Genomic DNA, 22,812 nt, shown 5'->3' on the forward strand with positions numbered 1-22,812 from the left:
CATATAATTTAAATATATACATATATGATTACTTAAGATATTAAATTTATTACTATCTATATATTCCGTAAAGTCTATTAAAAATAAGGTGATCATATTTGTATAATATTTTATAATTTAAATTTATCGTGATGAAATTCGTAAAAAAGAGATAAAAGAAGCCAACTAATATATTTTATATTCATTCATTTATTTACGCGAATTTTTTTAATTGGTAATTTTGTTGAAAAAGAAGTTTAAATTAAGTTTTTTTTTTTGTGTTTAAAACTCAGTCTCTGTGGAAGGATTTACGTTACTGTACATTGATGACATCCTTTATTTCCAGACTTTTTTTTATTTTCTTGTTGATAATCTTCTTCATATTTTTTTCGAATTGAATCTGTTAAATTTATTCATAAAAGCAATAAGTCATATAAAGTAAGTTTTATAACAATATATATTTATATATATAATATAGATAAAATAATTATTAAGTATTTATTAAGTGAACTACAATAATTATTATAAATTAATTTTAAGTATTAATTATTTTTCTTAATTAGATTAGAGTTAGAAATTAAATTAAAAAATCATAATCATCATCATTAAAAATTAAATGCTAATTGATCTACATTAAAATATATATGTAACATATATGCGTATATATTTTTAAAAAATTAATGATACTGAAGTTATCTGACGTTTAATAATTTTTGAATTATTTTTCAAATGATTAATTAAAAAAAAAAAAAAATTTAAAAAATGCACCTATAGTTTATTTAATTTCCTACACGTGCATTTTTTTTTTTTTTTTTTTTTTGTAACCGATTTATTTGAAAAAAAAAAATTCCAAAATTGTCTGTCAACTTCAAGATCAAATAATTAATATATTCACTAAATTTTGAATTTTTTTTGTCATAAATTTTGTTGACATATTTAACTATATATTTAATGTGAAAAAAATAAATTTCTCATATATGTTGCGCATATATATATTTACATGCGGATTAAGTAAACAAAAAAAAATAATGATTAATCTTTTTGATATCGGAGAATGTAGAATTTACCTGCAGTATTTTTTTTATCAATAGCACAAAGAGCTTGATACAGTTGTTCGTGTATTTGAGTATCAGGTGACAGATTCGAGGTCCAAATCATGAGCATTCGATGCCCATGCTCTTTGTAACTCGATGGGCCTCAAAAAATATTTAATTAAATGCTATTTTATATTTTATCAAAACCTCATTTGAAAAAAAATTTTTAATACAACTGACTGTCCATAAAAAAAATCTAATTAATTTTTTTTTTAATACTGATTACAACTATTCAGTTATCGTACAGATTCGCAAGACAGTGAATCGTCTAAAGAAATTTTATCGAGTAATTTCTGTATGTCGAACAGCGTCAGTATTTTTTATTTAAATTCAAAAAAAGTACCGCTAAAGTTTTCATGTTGTATTAAAAATTCACACAACGATTTTGTCGAGTGTTTTATAGTCTGCAAAAAAGTCTGGGAAAGTAAATTCATAAATTTAAAATTTTACAAGTTATAAATATTAAAAACATAAACAATTTGAATATATTTTAAAAAACCGAAAAAGTTTTTAAAATTCCCGCGACTTTTTAAGATTCAAATTTTAAATTCTTTATACTTTTTTTTTATGAGAAACCGGTACCCGAAATAATAATAATGATGATGTCCAAATTACTGATTTAAAGAAATACAAGTTTATATTCAGTGATATATTTAATATATATGAGTACATGAATAGATTGAAATATTGACATTAAAAAAAAAAAATAAAATATTCATGATATTAAGAAAAAAAAAAATAAATAAATAAGCGAGAGCTTCAGTAAATAGTACTGGCAGTAATTGGTACATATATATTTTGTATTACCGCTTTACCTTATACGTTATTCTACATAAATAGGTATACGTATATAAATAGACATACATATATATTTATAAAAAATAAATACCGTTATATTGATGTTCAATAGCTTGAATTTGTTCGTGCGTAAATGACCAATGAAGTGCAAGTTTCTTCCAATCACCAGATTCAAGATGTTTATAAGCTAATTTCCATAAAATAGAACGTATGTGATCAGTTATTACCGATGCGCAATTAACGCTAATTGTACTCCAACGTGGCGCATCGTTTATTTTTTTCCTATCTACCCCGTTTTCATCACTAACTGCAGCATCCTATTGAAAATAAAATACAAAATAATAATTTAATTAATTGATTTGAATCGAAAGCTTATGAATTTTTTTTTTTAAATTACCGGGAATCCCAGTCTCGCGGTTTTGATGATCATATCAACGATTGCTGTAAAACTACCTCTTGCTGCAATATAAAGCGGCGTTCGCCCGCTCTGTAAGTGAAATAAATATAAATATTCTATTTCATCATATCTGCGACGAAATTCAAAATTCTTGTCCTGTTTACACGGAAAGATCGGAACCCGATTGGTTACTGTTCTGCACCTGACTCATGTCAGTACGGTTCTGGAAAAAAATGCTCGATTGTAGTACAGGACCACAATGATTACTGTGCGGAACCTGACTGAGTGATATGCGCACAGTAATCAGTGTGCTCTGCACTACAATCAAGCATTTTTTCCAGAACCTTACTGACATGAGTCGGGTGCAGAACAGGAACCAGTCGGGTTCCAATCGTTCCGTGTAGAGACGAGAAAGTCGTTCTTTTCTTTTATGAGGAAACAAGTGATAAAAATCAGCGCTAGTGTCATTCTTTTCTTAAATGGCGGCAAAAATTCAAACTTTTAAATGCAGATCTAGTCAAATCTAGTGTACGCATCACGGAGGAAAGTAAGACGTTCCAATCCGCGTGTTTTTCACCCCTTGGTCTCGAGTAGGCAATTACGCCCGCGGGTTTCAATCTCCGACTTTCCTCCCTTGGTGTGTAATATCCTATTTCATTGAACCTGCGCCGAAAGTCAAAATTCCTGCCCTGTTTAGATAAAGAAAGTCGTTCTTTTCTTTTATGAGGGAACAAGTGATAAAAATTAGCTCTAGTATCATTCTTCCTATAAACGGCGGCAAAAATTCAAACTTTTAAATGCAGATCTGGTAAAAAATAGCAAACGCTAGTCAAATCTAGTATACGCATCACTGAGGAAAGTAAGACGTTCCAATCCGCGTGTTTTTCACCCCTGCCTTCGTCTCGAGGAGGCAATTACGCGCGCGGGTTTGAATCTCCGACTTTCCTCCCTCGGTGTGTAATTTCCTATTTCATCGGACCTGCGCCGAAAGTCAAAATTACTGTCCTGTTTAGATAAAGAAAGTCGTTCTTTTCTTTTATGAGGGAACAAGTGATAAAAATTAGCTCTAGTATCATTCTTCCCATAAACGGCGGCAAAAATTCAAACTTTCAAATGCAGATCTGGTAAAAATAGCAAACGCTAGTCAAATCTAGTATACGCATCACTGAGGAAAGTAAGACGTTCTAATCCGCGTGTTTTTTACCATCGTCGGCTCGGGTAAATAATAATTATGCTCGCGAGTTGGATGCCCTAGTTTCCTCCCTTGGTGTGTAATCTACTGTACCGGGTAGAAACTAATGAGTTTTTTCCCTTGAGAAGAAGCTGATCAGTTTCTGTCCGCTAAATCTTATTGGTATGAAATCAGGTTTTTTTGACTGGTTATGCAAGAATTGAAATTCACAGTAGGGTAGAAGTACCATTTGTGGCCACTGCTCTATTTTTGGGCATTTAATATTTTATTTAAATTAATGGAAAAGTATAAAATAAAATTTCCATTGTAACCATGTCATAAAAATTTATCTTTTACGCATTTTTAAAATGAATTATGTCATTGCGTCTTTTACAAATTATTTTATTAAAATTTTTAAAGTCTCCTGACATTTCGCTCGAAAGTGGCCAAAAACGGTACCTCTATCCTTTGAAAAATAAATACGTTTTTTTAAATTTCAATACGAATTATTCTTGAAAAATGAAAAAAAATTGAACAATGTAAAAGTAAACGATCTAACACAAGTATAACAAAAGATAAATGAATAAATAAATAAATTAACAATGAGTTTTTAGTGATATTACTTTCTCTCTCTGTTCGATATTTGCACCAGCTGCCAGTAGGAGTTTGCAAACATCCGTGTGACCCATTTCCGCAGCGATGTGTATTGGAGTTTGTAGTTTCTGCGAGTAATAAAATAATAATCTCCTATAAATGTTTGAAATAATTGTAATTATTGTGGATATTTTTTTTAGTATTTCCCTCTCGAGTTCTTAAATTTATTTAATCGTTTCCCACACATATTTATCTATACATTTTTTTTATATATTGTTTGAGTTCAGTTTTTTAGATTATTTTTACTTACCAGATTGAAACAATTTATGTCTGCGTTTTTTTTCAACAATATTTCAATAGTATCTATTTGATTATTTTGACACGCTAAATGCAATGGCGTATTTCCACTCTGAAAATATATATTTTAAATTCATTTATATTTAATTTTGTCGAGATACTTGTAATCAATAACAAATATATTATTTATTTATTTATTTAAGACTTTTATTTGTAACTTTTAACTCAGTTAAAATTTTTTGTTTAAAAAATTACACCTGACAACAAAGGACGGAAAAATTTTTTTTTTCTTCGTAAAAATAAAAAAAAATTAATATAGAAATATATATAAGAAAATTATCCTTATTTACTAAATTTATCAGTCTCACTTTTAAAAAAAAATCAATTGTCAGAATAAAAAGCTTTCAAAAATTTTAGCGCGAAAAATTTTATTTAAAATCACCAACAAAATTTTTCTGTCAAACTGTAGAAATTAACGGTCATTTTTCGAAAAAAAATTCCAACAAATTGCATCGCTGGACTTTTTGATTTTTTTCTCGGTCTCTAGGACATTCCTGGATATGACTAAAAAATTTCAAGTCTCTAAGTCAACGCGGACCAAATATATCGGGTACAAAATCAGATAACGCACGGAAACACAGAATTTCTTTTAAATTATAAAAAAAAAAATATTTGTCAAACTCTGTAGCTGAATTTTACACTTCAAAAAAATAAAGAGAATAGCAATTTTTTTTTCAATCTGGGCCCGAAATTATTACTGTAGAAGAAACTACGTTGGGTACAGTCAGGTCAAAAAGTTTTGGAATACCCCTCAGACTGATCTGCTAGTTTCAGCGACATATAGAAATTAATTATGATCTCAAAGTTAATAGACAATTAAAAATTCTCGAATTTTTTTTTTAAACAAATCAATTACAGAAAAAAAACTAAAAAAATGCACATGTAGAAAATTAAAAAAACTACAAGTGCAATTTTTTTTATAATTTATCATTTTGAAAAATTCCAAAAATTATTAGACGTCGGCTTCAGTATCATAATTAATTAGATTAGAATTTTTTTTTTCATTCAATTTAGAAACCCGCAATCGTTTGAAAATCAAAAATGTTAATCAACTCCTTACTCAATTAATCAAAATTTTTTGTAAAATTTGAACCCAGTGTTTTCTAAAAAAATGATTATAATAATAACGAGTGTGAATGTAGCGGACATCAGATAAATTTGAAATTGTAAATAAATAGGGTATATAATTAAAAAAATAAAATATGTAAAAAATGCACCTACTAATTTCGAAATTTTTTCAATGCGCATTTTTTTAAAATTTTATTTTACTGATTATTTACTCGATTTATCAATAATTTAAAATTTGTCTGATGTCTGCTACATTCACACTCATTAATAATAAACTAAAATTGCACTTACATTGCACTGTTTATTAATAATATCAGGACAATAGTCAATAATAGATTCCAGTATTCCTTTACATCCTTGACTAGCGGCCATGTGCAATGACGTTAATCCATTGTCGTCAACAATATTACAATTAGCATTAGCATTCAAAAGTATTTGAACGATTCCCGTGTCCCTCATTCGCGTAGCAACGTGTAATGGACTGTAACCATCGTTGTCACGATCATTCAAATTAGATCCCAAGTTAATTAAAATTTCAACTGCCTCCATGTGTCCTTCCGCGCAAGCACAGTGTAGCGGAATTTGACCTTTCTATTACATAAATTTATAATTTATCTCATATTATTTTTCCCCACATACTTGGCATTTAATAATTCCATTATTTTATTTCAATTTTTTTTTTTTTTCTAACATTTATTATTAGATGACAACTCGGTTAAATTGTCAACTCACTTTATCTGTGGCATTCAATTTAATTTCCGGGATCCTTGACAATGCTTTTATTACATCCGGGTGTCCAGAAATTGCAGCATGATGGAGTGCCGTTGCGCCAGTGTTGTCAGTTGCTTCGACATTTATAAACTCCATTACTTTTATCAAATAGTCTATTACTATACTACTATTTCCTCTCGCTCCGCACATCAATAGGGTATATTTTTTCTATAGATATTTAAACAAATTTTTTTTATTATTATGTGAATAATTACACAGAAAAAAAATATTTCTTGGCGGGAAAAATTTAAACTCGCCCCAGGAAATTCTCTGCACTATGAATGAAAATTCAAAGCGAATTTTCTGGGGGCCTAAGAAAATTTTGCTTCTCATTTCATAATAAAAAACTTATCTTACTCCAAGGAATTATTTTTTTCTGTGTATGTATGTGCGAATTTAAACCCAAATTATTTTAATTGAATAGAATATTAATAATTAATTCAGTAGTCCGATAAAATTAATTTCATTTATTGTCTGATAAGAAATAATTTAATGATCCTGAAGTTGGCAGACATTTAAAAATTTTTGAATTTTTTTTTCAATAATTTAATTTAAAAAAAAAATAAAACTAAAAAAATGCACAGGTAAAAAATTTAAAAAACTGTATGTGCAATTTTTTTAAATATTTTTTTTTTTGAAATTTATCGTTTTCAGAAAAATCCAAAAACTATTAGACGTCCGCTGACTTCGGTATCATACTTGAGTTGGCAGACAATTAAAAATTTTTGAATTTTTTTTCAATAATTTAATTAAAAAAAAAATAAAACTAAAAAAATGCACAGGTAAAAAATTTAAAAAACTGTATGTGCAATTTTTTTAAATATTTTTTTTTTTGAAATTTATCGTTTTCAGAAAAATCCAAAAACTATTAGACGTCCGCTGATTTCAGTATCATCCTGAAGTTGGCAAACAATTAAAAATTTTTGAATTTTTTTTCAATAATTTAATTTAAAAAAAAATAAAACTAAAAAAATGCACAGATAGAAAATTAAAAAAACTGTAGGTGCAATTTTTTTAAATATTTTTTTTTTGAAATTTATCGTTTTTAGAAAAATCCAAAAACTATTAGACGTCCGCTGACTTCGGTATCATCCTTAAGTTGGCAGACAATTGAAAATTTTCGGTTTGTTCTTTCAAAAACTCAAAATATGCACATGTAGAAAATTAAAAAAACTATAGGTGCAATTTTTTGAACTATTTTTTTTTTTTTACTTATCATTTTTAAAAAAATCCGAAACTTATTCAATGATACAGATAGATCTAGATTTATTTAGATCTTGGATCTAAAATTTTTGAAATGTTTTTTTGTAAGACCCCAAAATATTTTTGAAAAACGAAGCCTTAATTTTTAATTTTACAATTTACTTTACTTGAGCTAAAGATTTCCATAGATCTCAATATTAAAAAAATTAAATCTCTAGATATAAATGACTTTTTTTTACTCTACAATTTTATAGCAAACGATTTATACTGAGAGTGCTTATGAGTAAATTTCTCTGCACGTGTTTATTAGAGTGTAGAGTCTAGATGATTATTATGAAAGTACATGTAATATAATGACACATTTGCTTCTCTTGAATTGTAGAAATTTAACAACTAAAAGAGGTCGACCTGTGTAACAACTAATGTGTCACACGTGAGTTTTAAAATACTCAGTGACTTTTAAAAGACTCTTATATCGTGCTGGAAAAATCAATACGACAGATGACAAACGTCAATGGCTTCATTAATTCTTTTTTCATTCATTTATATTTTTTTTATATATTTTATAATAAATAAAAGCGCTAAGAAATTTTTTGCATTATCCTAGAAAACGGAAATTTTCTCGAGCCGAGAAAATTTTCTTGAGTCAGAAAAAAAATTTCTGGGCGAGAAAAAATTACCCCTCGTTTCGATTAATAATAAATTGATTTAAAAATTTCAATTTTAGTAGTAAGTTAAGAAATTTTATTTTAATTTTCAAATTTATTAACAAAAAAAAAAATATTTATATAAATGATTATTTTTTTTTATTTTTTTCATACCTTATTAACTGCGGCGACATTAGCACCGGCATCGACGAGCAATTTGACAGCATCTAGATGGCCATACCAAGCAGCCATGTGTAACGGCCGCATTCCAAACTATTATTTAACATCAAAGTGATTTATTAATTTTTATCCATCATCGCAATCACACCATTGAATAAATTAAAATAATTTAACTAATTAATTACATCCAATTATCACAACCGAACAAACAACCAACCAATCAAAGACTAAGTCTAAAAGTTGCCATAATTTATTTTTATTTATTTTATTATATTTTATTTATCATACTTTATCTTGTGCCTCGATGTCACAGTTAGCTTTCATCAATAACTCAATTATCTCCGTATTTCCTCGTGACGCTGCCCAATGAATCGGAGCTCTGCCATACTAATTATAATAATTATCTTTTTTTTAAAATTAATATTAAGAAATTTTCTTTTGATATTTATTTACAATTAGAAAAAAACTACTCTGAATATTTTGTTATCTGTAAATTTATATTTATAATTTACTTATAGCGGGACGTTCCAATAGCGGGATAGTAATTTTTACTTTTTAATGAATACAAAAAAATTACAAGTTAAATTATAATTTTTTTGAAAATTGTGTAGGGTAGAAGCATTTGTGGCGGTGCGTCAACTGATCCCAACAATTTTATACCACGACAATTGATCTCTACAAATTGATCCCATCAACAACTAATTTACATAATTTAATTTTTTATATTTACAACAGTGAATTTTAATTACTCATGTCATAGTAATTAATTAACAATTAATTATTTAATTAATTTATCAGTGGGATCAGTTGATCAATTATCGTGTGATTACTTGTCGGGGATCAGTTGTCATGGAACCATTTATGGGCACTTATTTTAAAGCTCAAAATTTAAAAAAAAAATTTGAAACTTAAAAGACAATTTAAATTACGCGCCCTTTAGGCTTTCAAATTTTTTTTTTAAATTTTTAGCTCTAAAATAAGTCTGCCAAACGATTGGCAATGAAAAAAAAAATACAAGGCTCTAGAAAAATCTCTCGTCAAAAGGGCTTATAAAAATCTAAGTCTTTTTGAAACTCGTAACACAATACATCATATACTGACTTCTGTCCCACTGCCTAATTTTCAAAATTTAAATTTTTTCCTCGTCCTTACTGTTTTTTATGCATTTAATAATTTTTTAAAAATTCATATTCTTTTACGGCTGTCAAATTTATTTATTTTACTATACCACTAGTTTATAATTAAATTTTTTACTGACACTTAAAAATTTCTTTAGCTGTCCCGCTATTGGTCTCGTTACCCTACACTAGTTTTTATTTTCTTTTTATACGAAATTTTTAGTATTTTTACTTACGTTGTTTCGCGAATTAACGTCCACTGTTTCTTCAAGTACTTTTCTAACAGTCTCTGGTTCATTTTTGATAACTGCTTCATGCAATAATAAATCATTTTTCAATACTAAAAAAAAGAAAAAAAAAAAAAAGTTAATGAATTAAATTAATTATTATAAAATTACCTCAATTATTTATTTATTATTTTATTTAACTAAATTAAAAATTGCTACCAAGTTTTTACACTAAAATAATAATTATAAAATTAATTGTTTGCTCATTTGTACTGAAATTAATTTACTACCGTTCAATTGATTGAATAATTGCAAGTTTACTGATTTTTTTAAATTACAATACAAAATTTGGGTAAAATATGAAATTATTTAATAATCCTGAAGTTAACAGACAAATACAAATTTTTGAATTTTATTTTCAACACTTCAATTAAAACAAAAAAAAAACTAAAAAAATGCACATGTAGAAAATGGAAAAAACTATAGGTGCAATTTTTTAAAATATTTTTTTTTTTCAAATTTATCGTTTGTAAAAAAATTCAAAAATTATTAGACGTCTGCTAATTTCAGTATCATAATTATTTAATGATTTTGAAGTTAGGAGACAATTAACAATTTTCGGATTTTTGTGTCAACAAATGAGTTACAAAAAATATAAAAAATAAAAATATCCACGTACAGAAAATTTTCAAAACTACAGGTGGAATTTTTTCAAATATTTTTTTTTATAATTTTTCTAATTTTTTATAATTTTTATAATTTAAAAAAAAAGTCAAAAAATTATTAGACGTCGGCTAACTTCAGTTTCATAATTATTTATAGTAAATAATTTATAAAAGTAAACAATGTAATTATTTTTATCAGCAATTAAAATGTGTAAAAAATTAACATTAATTACGATATAATTAGTGTATAAAATTTTGTATTTTTCAATAATTAAGACGTAAATTAATAGCTGAGTGTGCAAATAAAAATTTGCTGGCCGGATAAAGTAATAAAATATTCAGTGTAAGATATTTTGATTAGATCATGTGTTAAAAAAAAAAAAATTGTATCTATATTTTTTTTAATCAAAATTTCAGTTGACCAAAAAGTTACCAATCAATAGCTTCCCTATTTTTAATACCTGAGTATAAATGTTTTATTTTACTTGTATAATAAAAAAAAATGTTACGTAAATTTATAAAAATTTATGAATAGAAGTAAAATAATTTTGTAATGTAAAAATAAAGTTAGAGTTGAAAAAAAAAATGTGTATTTTTTATACCTCCAATAATTTAAGACATAAATGTGTTTGCAAGATCAAATTCAAATATAAAAATTGAAACTTTCATGAGTTGATTGACGTATAAAATAAAAATTCAATAGAGAAGATTTAAATTTCAGCAGGACGTGCTTCCGAATATTGAGAGAACAATTTTACAATAAATGCTCTTAGATATCTACATGTTACGCATTGATAACAAGTTACCAACGCAGCTATTTTTTTTTTTCAAGAGATGGAACCTGAACAAAAACGAATGGGATAAAATTGGAATAAAAAAAATATCGATTGATAAATTTGACTTTTTTTTTAACTGTTTAAATTTTTTATATTCTTACACTACACGGAAAGAAAATTATGGGAACTTTTGCTATGCATTATGGGAATGGTTCCCATAATGGTTTGGGAATAGTACCTATACTACTATAGGGATAGTTCCCATATATTATGGGAACCATCCCCATAATATTATGAGAATAGTTCCCATACCATTATGGGAATGGTTCCCATAATATTGTGGGAATCATTCCCATATCATTATGGGAACCATTCCCATACTATTATGGGAATGGTTCCCATATTGATATAGGAACTATTCCTATAATATTATGGGAACTATTCCCATAATGTTATAGGAACCATCCCTATAATATCATAAAATTTTTTTTTTGCACAATAGTGCAGAAATTTCCCAAAATTTGAATTTTCTTGAATGTCTTGTGCTGACAACAAATTCTTGTTAAAAATTTTAATGTTTTTTTGCCCAATACGAATTTTTTTTTCAATTTTTGAATTTTTGTTTTTATGTTTAATAATATTTCTGTGTATTGTAGAAGTGATTACCACACTTCTTTAAATTAATTTTTTCATGATAATATGGGAACCATTCCCATAATATTATAGAAATGGTTCCTATAATAGTATGGGAACTATTCCCATGATATTATGGGAATGATTTCCATAATGGTATACGAACCATTCCAATTGCATTATGGGAATCATTCCCATAATATTATGGGAATAGTTCCCATACTATTATAGGAACCATTCCCATAATATTATAGAAAGTATTCCTATAAATTATAGGAACCATTCCTATAGTGTTATGGGTATCATTCCCATAATTATAGGAACTATTCCTATAATTATGGGAAACATTCCTATAATTATAGGAACCGCTCCCATAATTTATGGTCGTAATTCCTATGATGGTATAGGGAAAAATTTCACACAATTATGGGAACCGCTGCCATAATTTTCTTTCCGTGTAGTTTATTTATACACAGAAAAAAATGAACTATATAAATTTAGAACGACAAGTAATATAATGATAAAGTGATCAGTAAATACTATCATTTTACATATTAATTTTTTCATTTATAATGAAAACATGAATAATTACAGGGTAAGTATGAAAATTTATTGTCTATGCAAAAAAATTACTATTTGAAATTTAAAAATCGTAACTGATAATTAGAAAATTTTCGACACGTATGATAAAATTTATTATTTGGAATATTAAAATTCCCTATATTGACACCCGGGTTTCGGGTTATAATTTCAAACACTAATTTTTAGTTTATTTTGTTCCGTGTATATTAATTTTTTTGAAAATAAATTGACATTGGATACTTACTGCGAGTTTTTTGATTGAATGTATCGTCATCAGTAGATTCTGTGTTTAAATTTAATGGCGGTGGAATTTTCATTTTTGTAGCACTTGATCTTATAAGATCACTCATTGTTCATCATTCATTTAATTTATTATTTATCTAGAACTGTAATAAATCAATTTGTTATTCTGTAAAAAATTGGGAGTGAATTCGGATTTTATTCAAATCCAAGTTCACTCGGAGTTCCAGAGTTTTACAAAAAATCACTCGGCATACGGAGTTTTTTTCAGCGGAGTAATTTTGGAGGGATCGGGATTTTATTTAAATCCGCATTCACTCCAAGAGGATCAAATAAATAAACAGTCATCCGGGTTCACTCCACAATTTTTTTACAGTGGACTCAAAGTTTGACAAAAAATTTTTTATCATATCTACTACACTGTAAAAAATTTCGGTGTAAAAATGGACCTGGAGAACTTTACACAGCCGTGTAATGTGGAATAACGGTGTAAAATTATCTCGGTGTAATTTTTTCATCCGTGTAATCTACTTTTTTTACACCATTCCGTGTTACTCATTATAATTTTGATTAACGAGCAACAAATGATTATTGGACATCTTTAACTACTTAATCAAAAACTATATTAATATTATGTAGATATCAAATAGTGCTTTTAGCATTTAAATATTTTTATTATTATTTTTCCTTAACGCAAAATTATCATAATTTTGAATTCACCCGCCTAAATTTAACACGATATTTAGTGTAATTTTGACACCGAAATTTTTACATAGAGTCATTTACACTACACCGTGTCCAAAAATTTTTTTACAGTGTACACACTAATAAGTCGAGAGTGAATCTTACGTAAATACGAATTTTATTTCAATCTGAATTTACTCAGTCACTTGGAGTTCCGGAATTAGTAAAAAAGAATCAGTCCGCATGTTAAATTTAAAAATAATTATCTAAAATAAATTAAATTTACATAAGTAATCTCGTAAAAAAATTTTAATACGAGGTACGACATAAAAATAAATGTAAAAATACTGTAATGCGAGCGGATAAAAAATAATCCAAAAGGATTTCATTTAAATGGAAAAATTTTCTGTAGATTTTGTGTACTTTCGTACGATGTGCGCTGATGGTACAGAATCTAATCGAATTTGTGATTAAATTACCATGGAACTTGTGAACGTTAGTGAATAATAACAAAATCCACTGAGAGTACAAGTTTAAAGGTACATATATATATAAATATATATGTATATAGTAGCAGGTAGCACTAGAATGCGACAATAAATCGATGGTTTAAATTAATTAAACTTGTCACATGTACTAGGAAATATTCTATTAATTATGTTTATGATAGCTCAGTGTTAATTAATTACTATCTATTGTATCGAAATTAGGTCAGTTATTTTTACGTTCCTTTAATATTTATTACACAATATTACTGTTGTATAGAGTTATACAATTTTATTGAGTTTTCAATTATCTAGTAACTGAAATCAGTAGAGAAACAATTAAACGGTTGTTCAAAATTAGTTTGTTTTTCTGCTCAAAGGGATTTTAATTGCGCAATCAATTTTTTTTACCCAGTGAATAAATATTCGTTAGCAACAGTGACAGTAATTATTAAATTGTGTAACTTGTTGAGGTCACAGAGGTCACTCAGAATAACAAGGGATTCGAAAATAGCTGGTGCGAATTCGCGGTTCACCGAAGCTTTGACGGTAAAACACTAAATCGAAAACTTTACGACCTCTGTGACTTTAATTAAAATTTTAATTATTTACTCTGCTTGTTATTTGTATTTTTGGATGAAAATTTAATACACTAGTTTTTTTTTTAATTGTAAACTATTAATGAATACTAATTTATAATAAATATGTAAATAATATAACATTTAATTTTTTTTACGAAAATTGCCGCCCACTGGGATCGAACTCGGGACCCGAGTCCTTCTAATTACTTGGCTGCCACGAGCGCACAGTGGAGTCAATTAATTTTTATGAAATTTTCTGGCAAAATAAAATTTTTGTTTTTTTTTTAACTCAGGAAGTTTTAATTTTTTTTAATCGTATTTCTGTTAAAATTAATTTACACACAGAAAATAAGAATTTTTTGGCGCGAAAAATATTTTGAATTAAAAACTGAAGATAAAAAATTTATTAGGACCAGAAAAAATTTATTGGATAATTAAAATTTTTTTTTGGGTGAGTAAAAATTTTTCGCGCCAAAAAATAATTTTTTTCTGAGTAATAAAAAAAATTATTTTTTGTTAAATTACATGTCGGGTATTAAATTAAAAGAAATGACCGACAGATTGTAAAAAAACTGAAAATTCAAAAAATAGATTGAGTGTACAAATATAAAAATATAAATTTGAAAAAAAAAAATTTAATGATATTTTGTAAATCAATTGCATGGGTCATACACAAACATACGCTGATATTTACTACAAGAAAAATAAAATATATGAGATTTTGACAGCGATAAATTTTCCTCAACTGCGATATTAAAATTAAGGTAAGAATTTATGAGACTGACGTCCAAACACGCTCGGGTTGTATTATCTAAATTTTACGACTTTTCCTCGATGGTAATAAATAATTAAATGAAACTTTCACAATTTATTGGTTACCCTGAAAGAAATTTTCGCTAAATTGCCATTTAACTTTTATAAAGTAGTTACCAAATAAAACCAATAGTATTTATAAAACAATGAACAAAAATAATAAGTTTAATTAAACTTTTTTTTGCTGTTTCATTGGGAAAAATCAACAGATAATCTACCCGTGATTGCAAACTCTCTAAACTTTCGATAAATATATTACAAAAGTTTAATGGAAATATAATTGAGATAAGTTTTAAGATCAATGATAATGATTAATATCATCAATATATAAATATATATAAATAGAGTTGATAAATCGTTGAAAGGAAAATAATATTTTTATATATATAATCTATAGATGATTTAAGGGACAAACAGATTGACAAGGGTGAAATAAACTGTCGTATATATATATATATATATATATATATATAAGGTGAATTTGTATTGTAAAGAAAATTGTCTTAGAATGCTTTTATATTGCTTTTTATCTGCACTCGTTTTACCGATTAAATGCTTGTGGTTTTTCCATCCAGAAGTAAAAGAGATGAAAAAGAAAAAAAAAAAATCGGAAGATATTTCTCAACTTTCACAATTGACCCGACCGTTTGGCCTTAAGTTGAAAATAAGTAGTTTTATTTTTATATTTAACTATTTATACACTATAAAAAAAGTAGTGTTGAAAACGGACTTAATTTAATACCGTGCGGTGTTAAAATGAAATAACACTGGTGTAAACGGTGTAATTTGGCGGTGTTAAATAGGTGTAAAAAAAAATTCCATGTATAGAAAATTTATTAAATATTATCTGAAGGAAATTTCAATTTTGCTATGTTCTTATTTAAATAATTATTTATGTTACACGTAATTTATTTAAAAATTACACAATTTTACGTCCGTCATTTCAATCACCAATAATTTAATTAATTAATAAAAACACTGTTTAACTGTAGTGATCGAGTAAGGAAAAATATTCACAAAGTAAAATATTTTCAACACTGAAAAATATTTTAACACCGGGAAATTTTTTTATCACCGGTAAAGAATATTTATACCTGAGGCGGTGTTATTTTAAAACCGCGTTCAGTGTTGAAACTTAACACCGAAAATTTGAATACCTACACCGCCTGGACTTACTCCGGTTTTTTTTACAGTGTATACACCGTAAAAAATCACCGGAGTAAGTCCAAGCGGTGTAGGTGTTAAAATTATCGGTGTTAAATTTACCCCCGAAAGCGGTGTGAAAATGACGCCGCCACCAGTGTAAATATTCTAGACCGGTGTTAAAATATTTTACTTTGTGAATATTTTTGCTTACTCGAATACTATACTTGTTAATAAATAATATTTTTTATTAATTTTCATAAAGAACTGACATTTTTTGTGTTTCATAATCTTTAAAGTTAATACTCCAAGCGGACGCGGTTTACCCCGCTTTTACACCGGTATTACTCCACTTTTACACCGGTTACCCTGCTTTTACACCGGTTACCCCGCTTTTACACCGGTGTTACTCCACTTTTACACCGGTTACCCTGCTTTTACACCGGTTACCCCGCTTTTACACCGGTATTACTCCGCTTTTACACCGGTATTTTTAACACCGGTGAATTACTCCTCCTACACCGGTGTAATTTCATTTTTACACCGGGCGGAGTTAAAATGAGTCCATTCTTAACACCGCTCTTTTTACAGTGTATATATAGTAATGATTTTTTTTAATGATACCGAGAAGATGAAAAAAAAAAAATTAATTGATCTATCAAGTACCGAAATAGGGTAGAAAAATAAAATTATACAAAGAAAACTTTATCTCGAGAATTGAAATGTTGTATATTAACGAACATGCATGTTATATTATACTCATATGAATTTTTATTCTATTCCCACGTTCTCTGAGTTGTTAAACTAAAAAGTCCATAAGAACTAAGCAAACAATCCCGCTCACTCTTGAAGCAATTTAGAATAGTTACTTTTTTTCATATAAAAGTTTATTAAAAAAAAGAAAAAAAAATGCAAATAATTAATTTCTTTTGTTTCGTGATTTGAAATTGCATTTAAAAATATAAAGAAGTCTGTATTATATCAGACTTTTATTTTAATAATTTCTGTTTGACTTTCTTGTTCTTGTATTCTCATTTCCACTTTCCGGTAACTTTTTTCGCCTTTCTGGGTTTAATACTGTCTACTCCTTACCAAGGCCTCATTGACCCTGTTTTAATAATCCATTGGTAGTAACATCTAAGTTTATTCCCAATGCAATCGCTATAGAGTCATTCTTTATTTATATAAACCCTTTTTTTTTATTTCGATGCTATTTTATCAGACACTTTATCTGCAAGTCTTCATGCTTATATATTTATTGTCAATACTCATATAAAATTCTACAAGAATTTTGATTAGTTTACTGTTCTTTAATTACAATAAATATATACACGTATACACAGGGGGAAAACGGGGCCGCCGAAAAAATAATGGATTTGTGTGGATTTGGATTCGGTGAATTTTTTTTTGAATTTCATTTGAAATAAACCAAATTTCCAGTTGCCATAGACAAAAATTTTTTCCGGGCAAAATGGACCGGTCCTCAAAAAAAGTAAAAAAAATTCGGAACACGAAATCGTACAAAAATGATGATAAGAAATTTAAATTACGGCCGAAAATAATTTTGGAAAAAAAATTTATTACCAAATTTTTGGGTGTCATTTCAACCACTCAGTCCTATTTTGCCCACCTTCCTTATATATTTATATACTAAAGAAATAGATTCTTTGATGTGGGAGAAAGTTTTCTATTTAAAAAAAAAATTCATCTCGAGTTATCGCAAACTCTTTCAATAAAATTACGCACAAATATATGAAGTATTTTTTGAAGTTATGACAACCACGAAACGTTCTATCACTCCTACGTCAATGAAAATAGTAAAAATGTCATTTATTGAACTGAAATTAATGGAAAATGTCAAATGGTTATTTGTCAAACCTAAAAATTTAATTATTTAAAAATAAAATTAAAAACTGGCAAATATATCAGTTCCGTTTACATTTCATTCTCTTTTAACTTTTTAACATAGAGACAACTTTTGACAGCTGCGTAAGATTTTAAAGACGCGTGTATTTGTAGCAGCACAATAAATAAATACAAATAATTATTACAAGTAACCTGCAGTCACTACGTGACTGCCCAAATATCACTACTAAATTTATAAAATATGCAAAAAAAAAGGATTTCTTGCCGCAAAAAATTTTAATTTGCACCAATAAATTTTATACATTATGCATTAAATACAAAAATTGTCTTGGGGCGAGAAAAAATTTTTTTGGTCAAGAAATAATTCCTTGCACCGAGTAATTTTTTTTAGTTCTAAATAAATTTTTGTTTTCAATTCACAATGCAAAAAATTTACTGGGGTAAGTAAAAATTTTCTTTAGGCGAGTAAAGATTTTTTGTGTCAATGAATCCTTTTTTTTTCTATGCACTTTTTTGGCTTTGAGAAATTTCCTAAAACCAAAAAGGAGTATAAAAATCTGTCATTTTGGAATAAGTAACGCGATATAAATAATATAGCTATATATTCAGTGACATTCAGTCATATTTAGCGAAAGAATAATTAAAGTATTAATTTGTTTAAAGAAAATAAATACGATCGTCTTTTTTCGCGCGTAATTTAAATGTAATTCAAATGATATAGATAAATCTATTTATCTCAATACTTGGCAATTGAAAAGAGTTTAAACTTTGAAAAGGCACAAATTCAAGTCAAGACCTATCTAATGATCCCAATTTCAATGACATTAACTAATTATATCATATAGATAAGGCGGGAACAAAATTTTCCTTATGCTCTTAATAATATAGATTATTTTTCATAAATAATTATTATGATGAATAAAAATTTAATTTTAATGATGAAACTTTTTAAATCAACTGATGCTAAAAAAAGTATTTTTTGTCACTACAGAGAATAAAGCGTTGATTTGTTATGAAGTAATTAAAAGTATCATATGAATAAAAGAAAAAAAAATGTATGAAATAAAAACAAACTTTTTCATACTCGTACTGTTCAGTTGTATTCTCTCGGGTGAATATCAAAATTGAATTTAAAAATAATTGGATGCTAAATAACAGTAATTTCAAATTTAAAAAAGACTTTTATTTATGAATTTTAAAAATGATAATCTAATGTAATCTGTATGTATGTCAGCAAAAATGAGTATGTAATTATCGAATTAAATTCCCGGTGAAAGTTAATCCTTGTGACGGTGGATCCTTTTAATTAGGCTTGAGATCAATTAGCGTAGTTTGAGTAACCCACGAGGTTACTGTAACTGACTTTATATAAATTATAAACTACTGTATTAAAACTTTTTGAACTATGTTACAAACTTATAATTAACATTATTTTTTTATTGTTTCAAAACTGCCGAGGAATTTTCATTAAAATAAAAAAAAATGAATTTTTAGTCGTCAAATTCCCGGCTCAGATTTTGTTTGTGTTTTTTTTCTAGTATAAATTGAGTACATTTTTGATTAAATATTCAAAGTATTCAATAGTTGAATATTTGAAAATTTTTTATCATTCGAAAAATTTATATTAATAAATGATATATTTTTTTTCGCGCTAACGGAGATAACTAAACATTTATATAAAACTCATACCATAAAATCCAACCTGCTTTCATTTATATTTTATAGTCAATATTCCATGTGCGCAACATAAATATCACATATATATAAAATCATTTCATTGACCAGAGTTGCGAATGAAAGTTTAAACTTTAAAAACTAATTAAAACTCTGTCGTGTGTGATTTGTTTTTTTTATTTTTACGCAGTTATAAAAAAAAAATAATGTCCTAATTTCGAGATTATCAATTTTTGTAATTACTGATATTTAATGAGTGTGAATGCAGCCGACATCAGACAAATTTAAAATTATAAATAAATAGAGTGAATAATTTAAAAAAATAATATTTATGAAAAATGCACTTATTAATTTCGAAATTTTTTAAATGCGCATTTTTCATGTACCTAAAGATCGGAACGTTTTTCCCGGAACGAAAATGAAAAGTAAAAAAATTCTACTGGATCTAGATTTCTGAAATGTTTTGCACGTCAGCCGAAAATTGCAGGTCACTCCTAACTACTCCTTAAGTCACGTTTAAAGTCAAATTACATAAATTTTTTCATTTTCGTTGCGCGAAAAATGTTCCGATCTTCAGGTACATCATTTTTCTTTAATTTTATTTCATTAATTATTTACTCTATTTATTTATAATGTTTAATTTGTCTGATGTCTGCTACACTCACACTCACGATATTCAATATTAATTAATGATAGACAATAATTATTTTATTTTCTCATTAGCCGAAATTTCGTTAATTAAAAAAAATTACTTCACTTAGACTACAGAGAAAAAAAATTTCAATGCATGTTAATTAATTTTTTTTGTTCGCAGTTTATTTATAAAAAAATATGAGAAGTCGGTAACAGAAAATAGTTTTGAAATTAAAAATACGATACTAAGACATGAACGCGGCTAATTATAAAGTTTTACATCCAACTTTTTGATGTCAATAATTTTTCTTGTAATTGACGCTCATTCATACGGGATTTGAAAAAAAAAAAATATTTGATAAATAAATAAGACTTACTTGACACCGTTGATTGAAATTTTAATTAATTACTTGCAATAATTAATTATATTTTTGTTGATAATTAAATTGACATTAAATTATAGACGCACTATAATTGTTTTTTGGAGGGTAAAATATAATTGATCGAGTTATAAATATATGGTATGGACGGCATGAGATGTGACATGCTACTAACCGAGAAGTCGGCCCTTGTGTTCTACAGGCGAATTTCATCCCCTGATCTGGATATACGCCGGCGCAGCCTCCAAACACGTGATACCGAATCATGCACTGGAATAAAATAATTAATGATAATTTCATTTATTTTATTTTGTTTTTCCTCCTTATAATTTTTATTTTTATCTCGCTGTTAAATTAAATACACGTACACGTCATATTTTTATCTTGATTGCTCCTTTCATATAAATTGTGATTTATTTATTCCTGGATAGTTCATATAATTTTAGATTCATTTTATAACATTTTGAATATTCAATGGAAATATCATTTATTTATTTTTTAACTACAATTTTTTTTTTCACAATCGCCTTCCGTTCATCGAAGCAAATAATTTAATCATACAACAGTATTAATTACATTGAATAATTATATTTCAAAAAAGTGGCGGGTTTCAAATGTCAAATATTTAAAATTTTACAATGGCCACGACGAGGTATTCAAGCGAGAATTTAATTTTAATTATTATACAAAATTAATTTTTATCTATTTTGAAAAAAAAATTTTAATTTGGATTTTTTTTTAATAGAAATTATAAAAATTAATTAATTAATTATAAGATAGACAGCGAAACGCGGATTTGATGCACGGAGAAAAAGAGTTTCGTCCTCGTAACAAGAGACGGAATAACGAACAATATCTTTATGGTGACAAACATGATAAGGTTACGGTAATAAACGAAATTGTTACACTGTTAGAAGTATTTATTTGAGCCAAATAAACAGTTATTAATAGTTATTAAATGATTTATTAAATGAGATTTATTTGAGCCAAATAAGCCATTTCTTAATAGTTAATAAATGGCTTATTTGAATAGAAAGATATGACACGTGAATTTACTTAAGTAAGGTTATGACAAATAGTTTATAGGACTGTTTAATTTTATTTTTTTAAAGAAAATAATACACACAATTAACGTTAATTGAAGATAAAAATTATTATACAAAAGATATAAAAAAAAAAATATATTATAATAAATTTTTAAAGTGGTCCCAGTAAGAGAATGTACCTCGGAAATTGCCCCCACCACCGAACATTTATGAATTGCGCATGCGCACAGAAAAGTGGGAGAACATTTAACACATAAAACACCCAGAGTGGGAGTAAAAACCGACGACACCCGAGGTGCATTCTCTTGTTGGGATGACAATACTAACAATCACACTCATTCCATTCAAGGTTTATAACCTTAACTTCATGTGTCATTTTCTTCTATTCAAATAAGCCATTTATTAACTATTAAGAAATAGCTTATTTGGCTCAAATAAATCTCATTTAATAAATCATTTATTAACTATTAATAAATCTTATTTGGCTCAAATAAATACTTCTAACAGTGTATGATTACAAATGAAACTGTGACGTAATCGAGTAGTCGATTGGATACGAAAACACATGATTTCTATTATAACAATATCATCTTACTTCGAAGCAGGCACCCATACGAAAAAAATATATATCCGGGCAAATCTGGAATATGCAACATATATACAAATATATGTCTCATATATGCAGATTTGCCCGGATATATATTTTTGTGATATGGGCAACTAATTCCGCTAGTTTAGTCGTTAGAAAAATATATCAAAATATGAAGTTATAGGGCGACAACTGCACAGGTGCGTTCACGGTGACCTCCTGCACTAGAAAAATGATGACAGTGACTAAGGAAAGTCGTGGAGTTTTACCAGGAGAGCTATGGGCATCGAAAATGGGTCAAAACGGGCCTAAGTGCCGATTTCGACCACATAATCTTAGAAAAAAATATCAAAATATGAAGGTATAGGGTGACAACTGCACAGTTGCGTTCAGGGCGACCCCCTGCACTAGAAAAATC

At 27.2% G+C, this 22,812-nt stretch overlaps 1 protein-coding gene across 1 annotated transcript; it reads right to left on the reverse strand.

The window, feature by feature from the left end:
• Positions 1 to 30: 30 nt before the first annotated feature.
• Positions 31 to 20,945, reverse strand: LOC130672199 (ankyrin repeat and death domain-containing protein 1A-like). The gene is made up of 13 exons (XM_057476601.1): positions 20,757 to 20,945; positions 12,505 to 12,646; positions 9,614 to 9,717; positions 8,548 to 8,646; positions 8,254 to 8,352; positions 6,191 to 6,397; positions 5,750 to 6,049; positions 4,344 to 4,442; positions 4,063 to 4,161; positions 2,269 to 2,358; positions 1,963 to 2,188; positions 1,047 to 1,175; positions 31 to 379 (listed from the first exon to the last, which is right to left on the reverse strand). The coding sequence occupies exons 2-13, from the start codon at positions 12,608 to 12,610 to the stop codon at positions 288 to 290; spliced, it is 1,650 nt and encodes a 549-aa protein (XP_057332584.1). The 5' UTR covers positions 12,611 to 12,646; positions 20,757 to 20,945; the 3' UTR covers positions 31 to 287.
• Between the last annotated feature and the right edge of the window lie 1,867 nt (positions 20,946 to 22,812).

This window comes from Microplitis mediator, chromosome 7 (genome assembly GCF_029852145.1).
Source record: "Microplitis mediator isolate UGA2020A chromosome 7, iyMicMedi2.1, whole genome shotgun sequence".
NCBI classification, from domain to species: domain Eukaryota; kingdom Metazoa; phylum Arthropoda; class Insecta; order Hymenoptera; family Braconidae; genus Microplitis; species Microplitis mediator.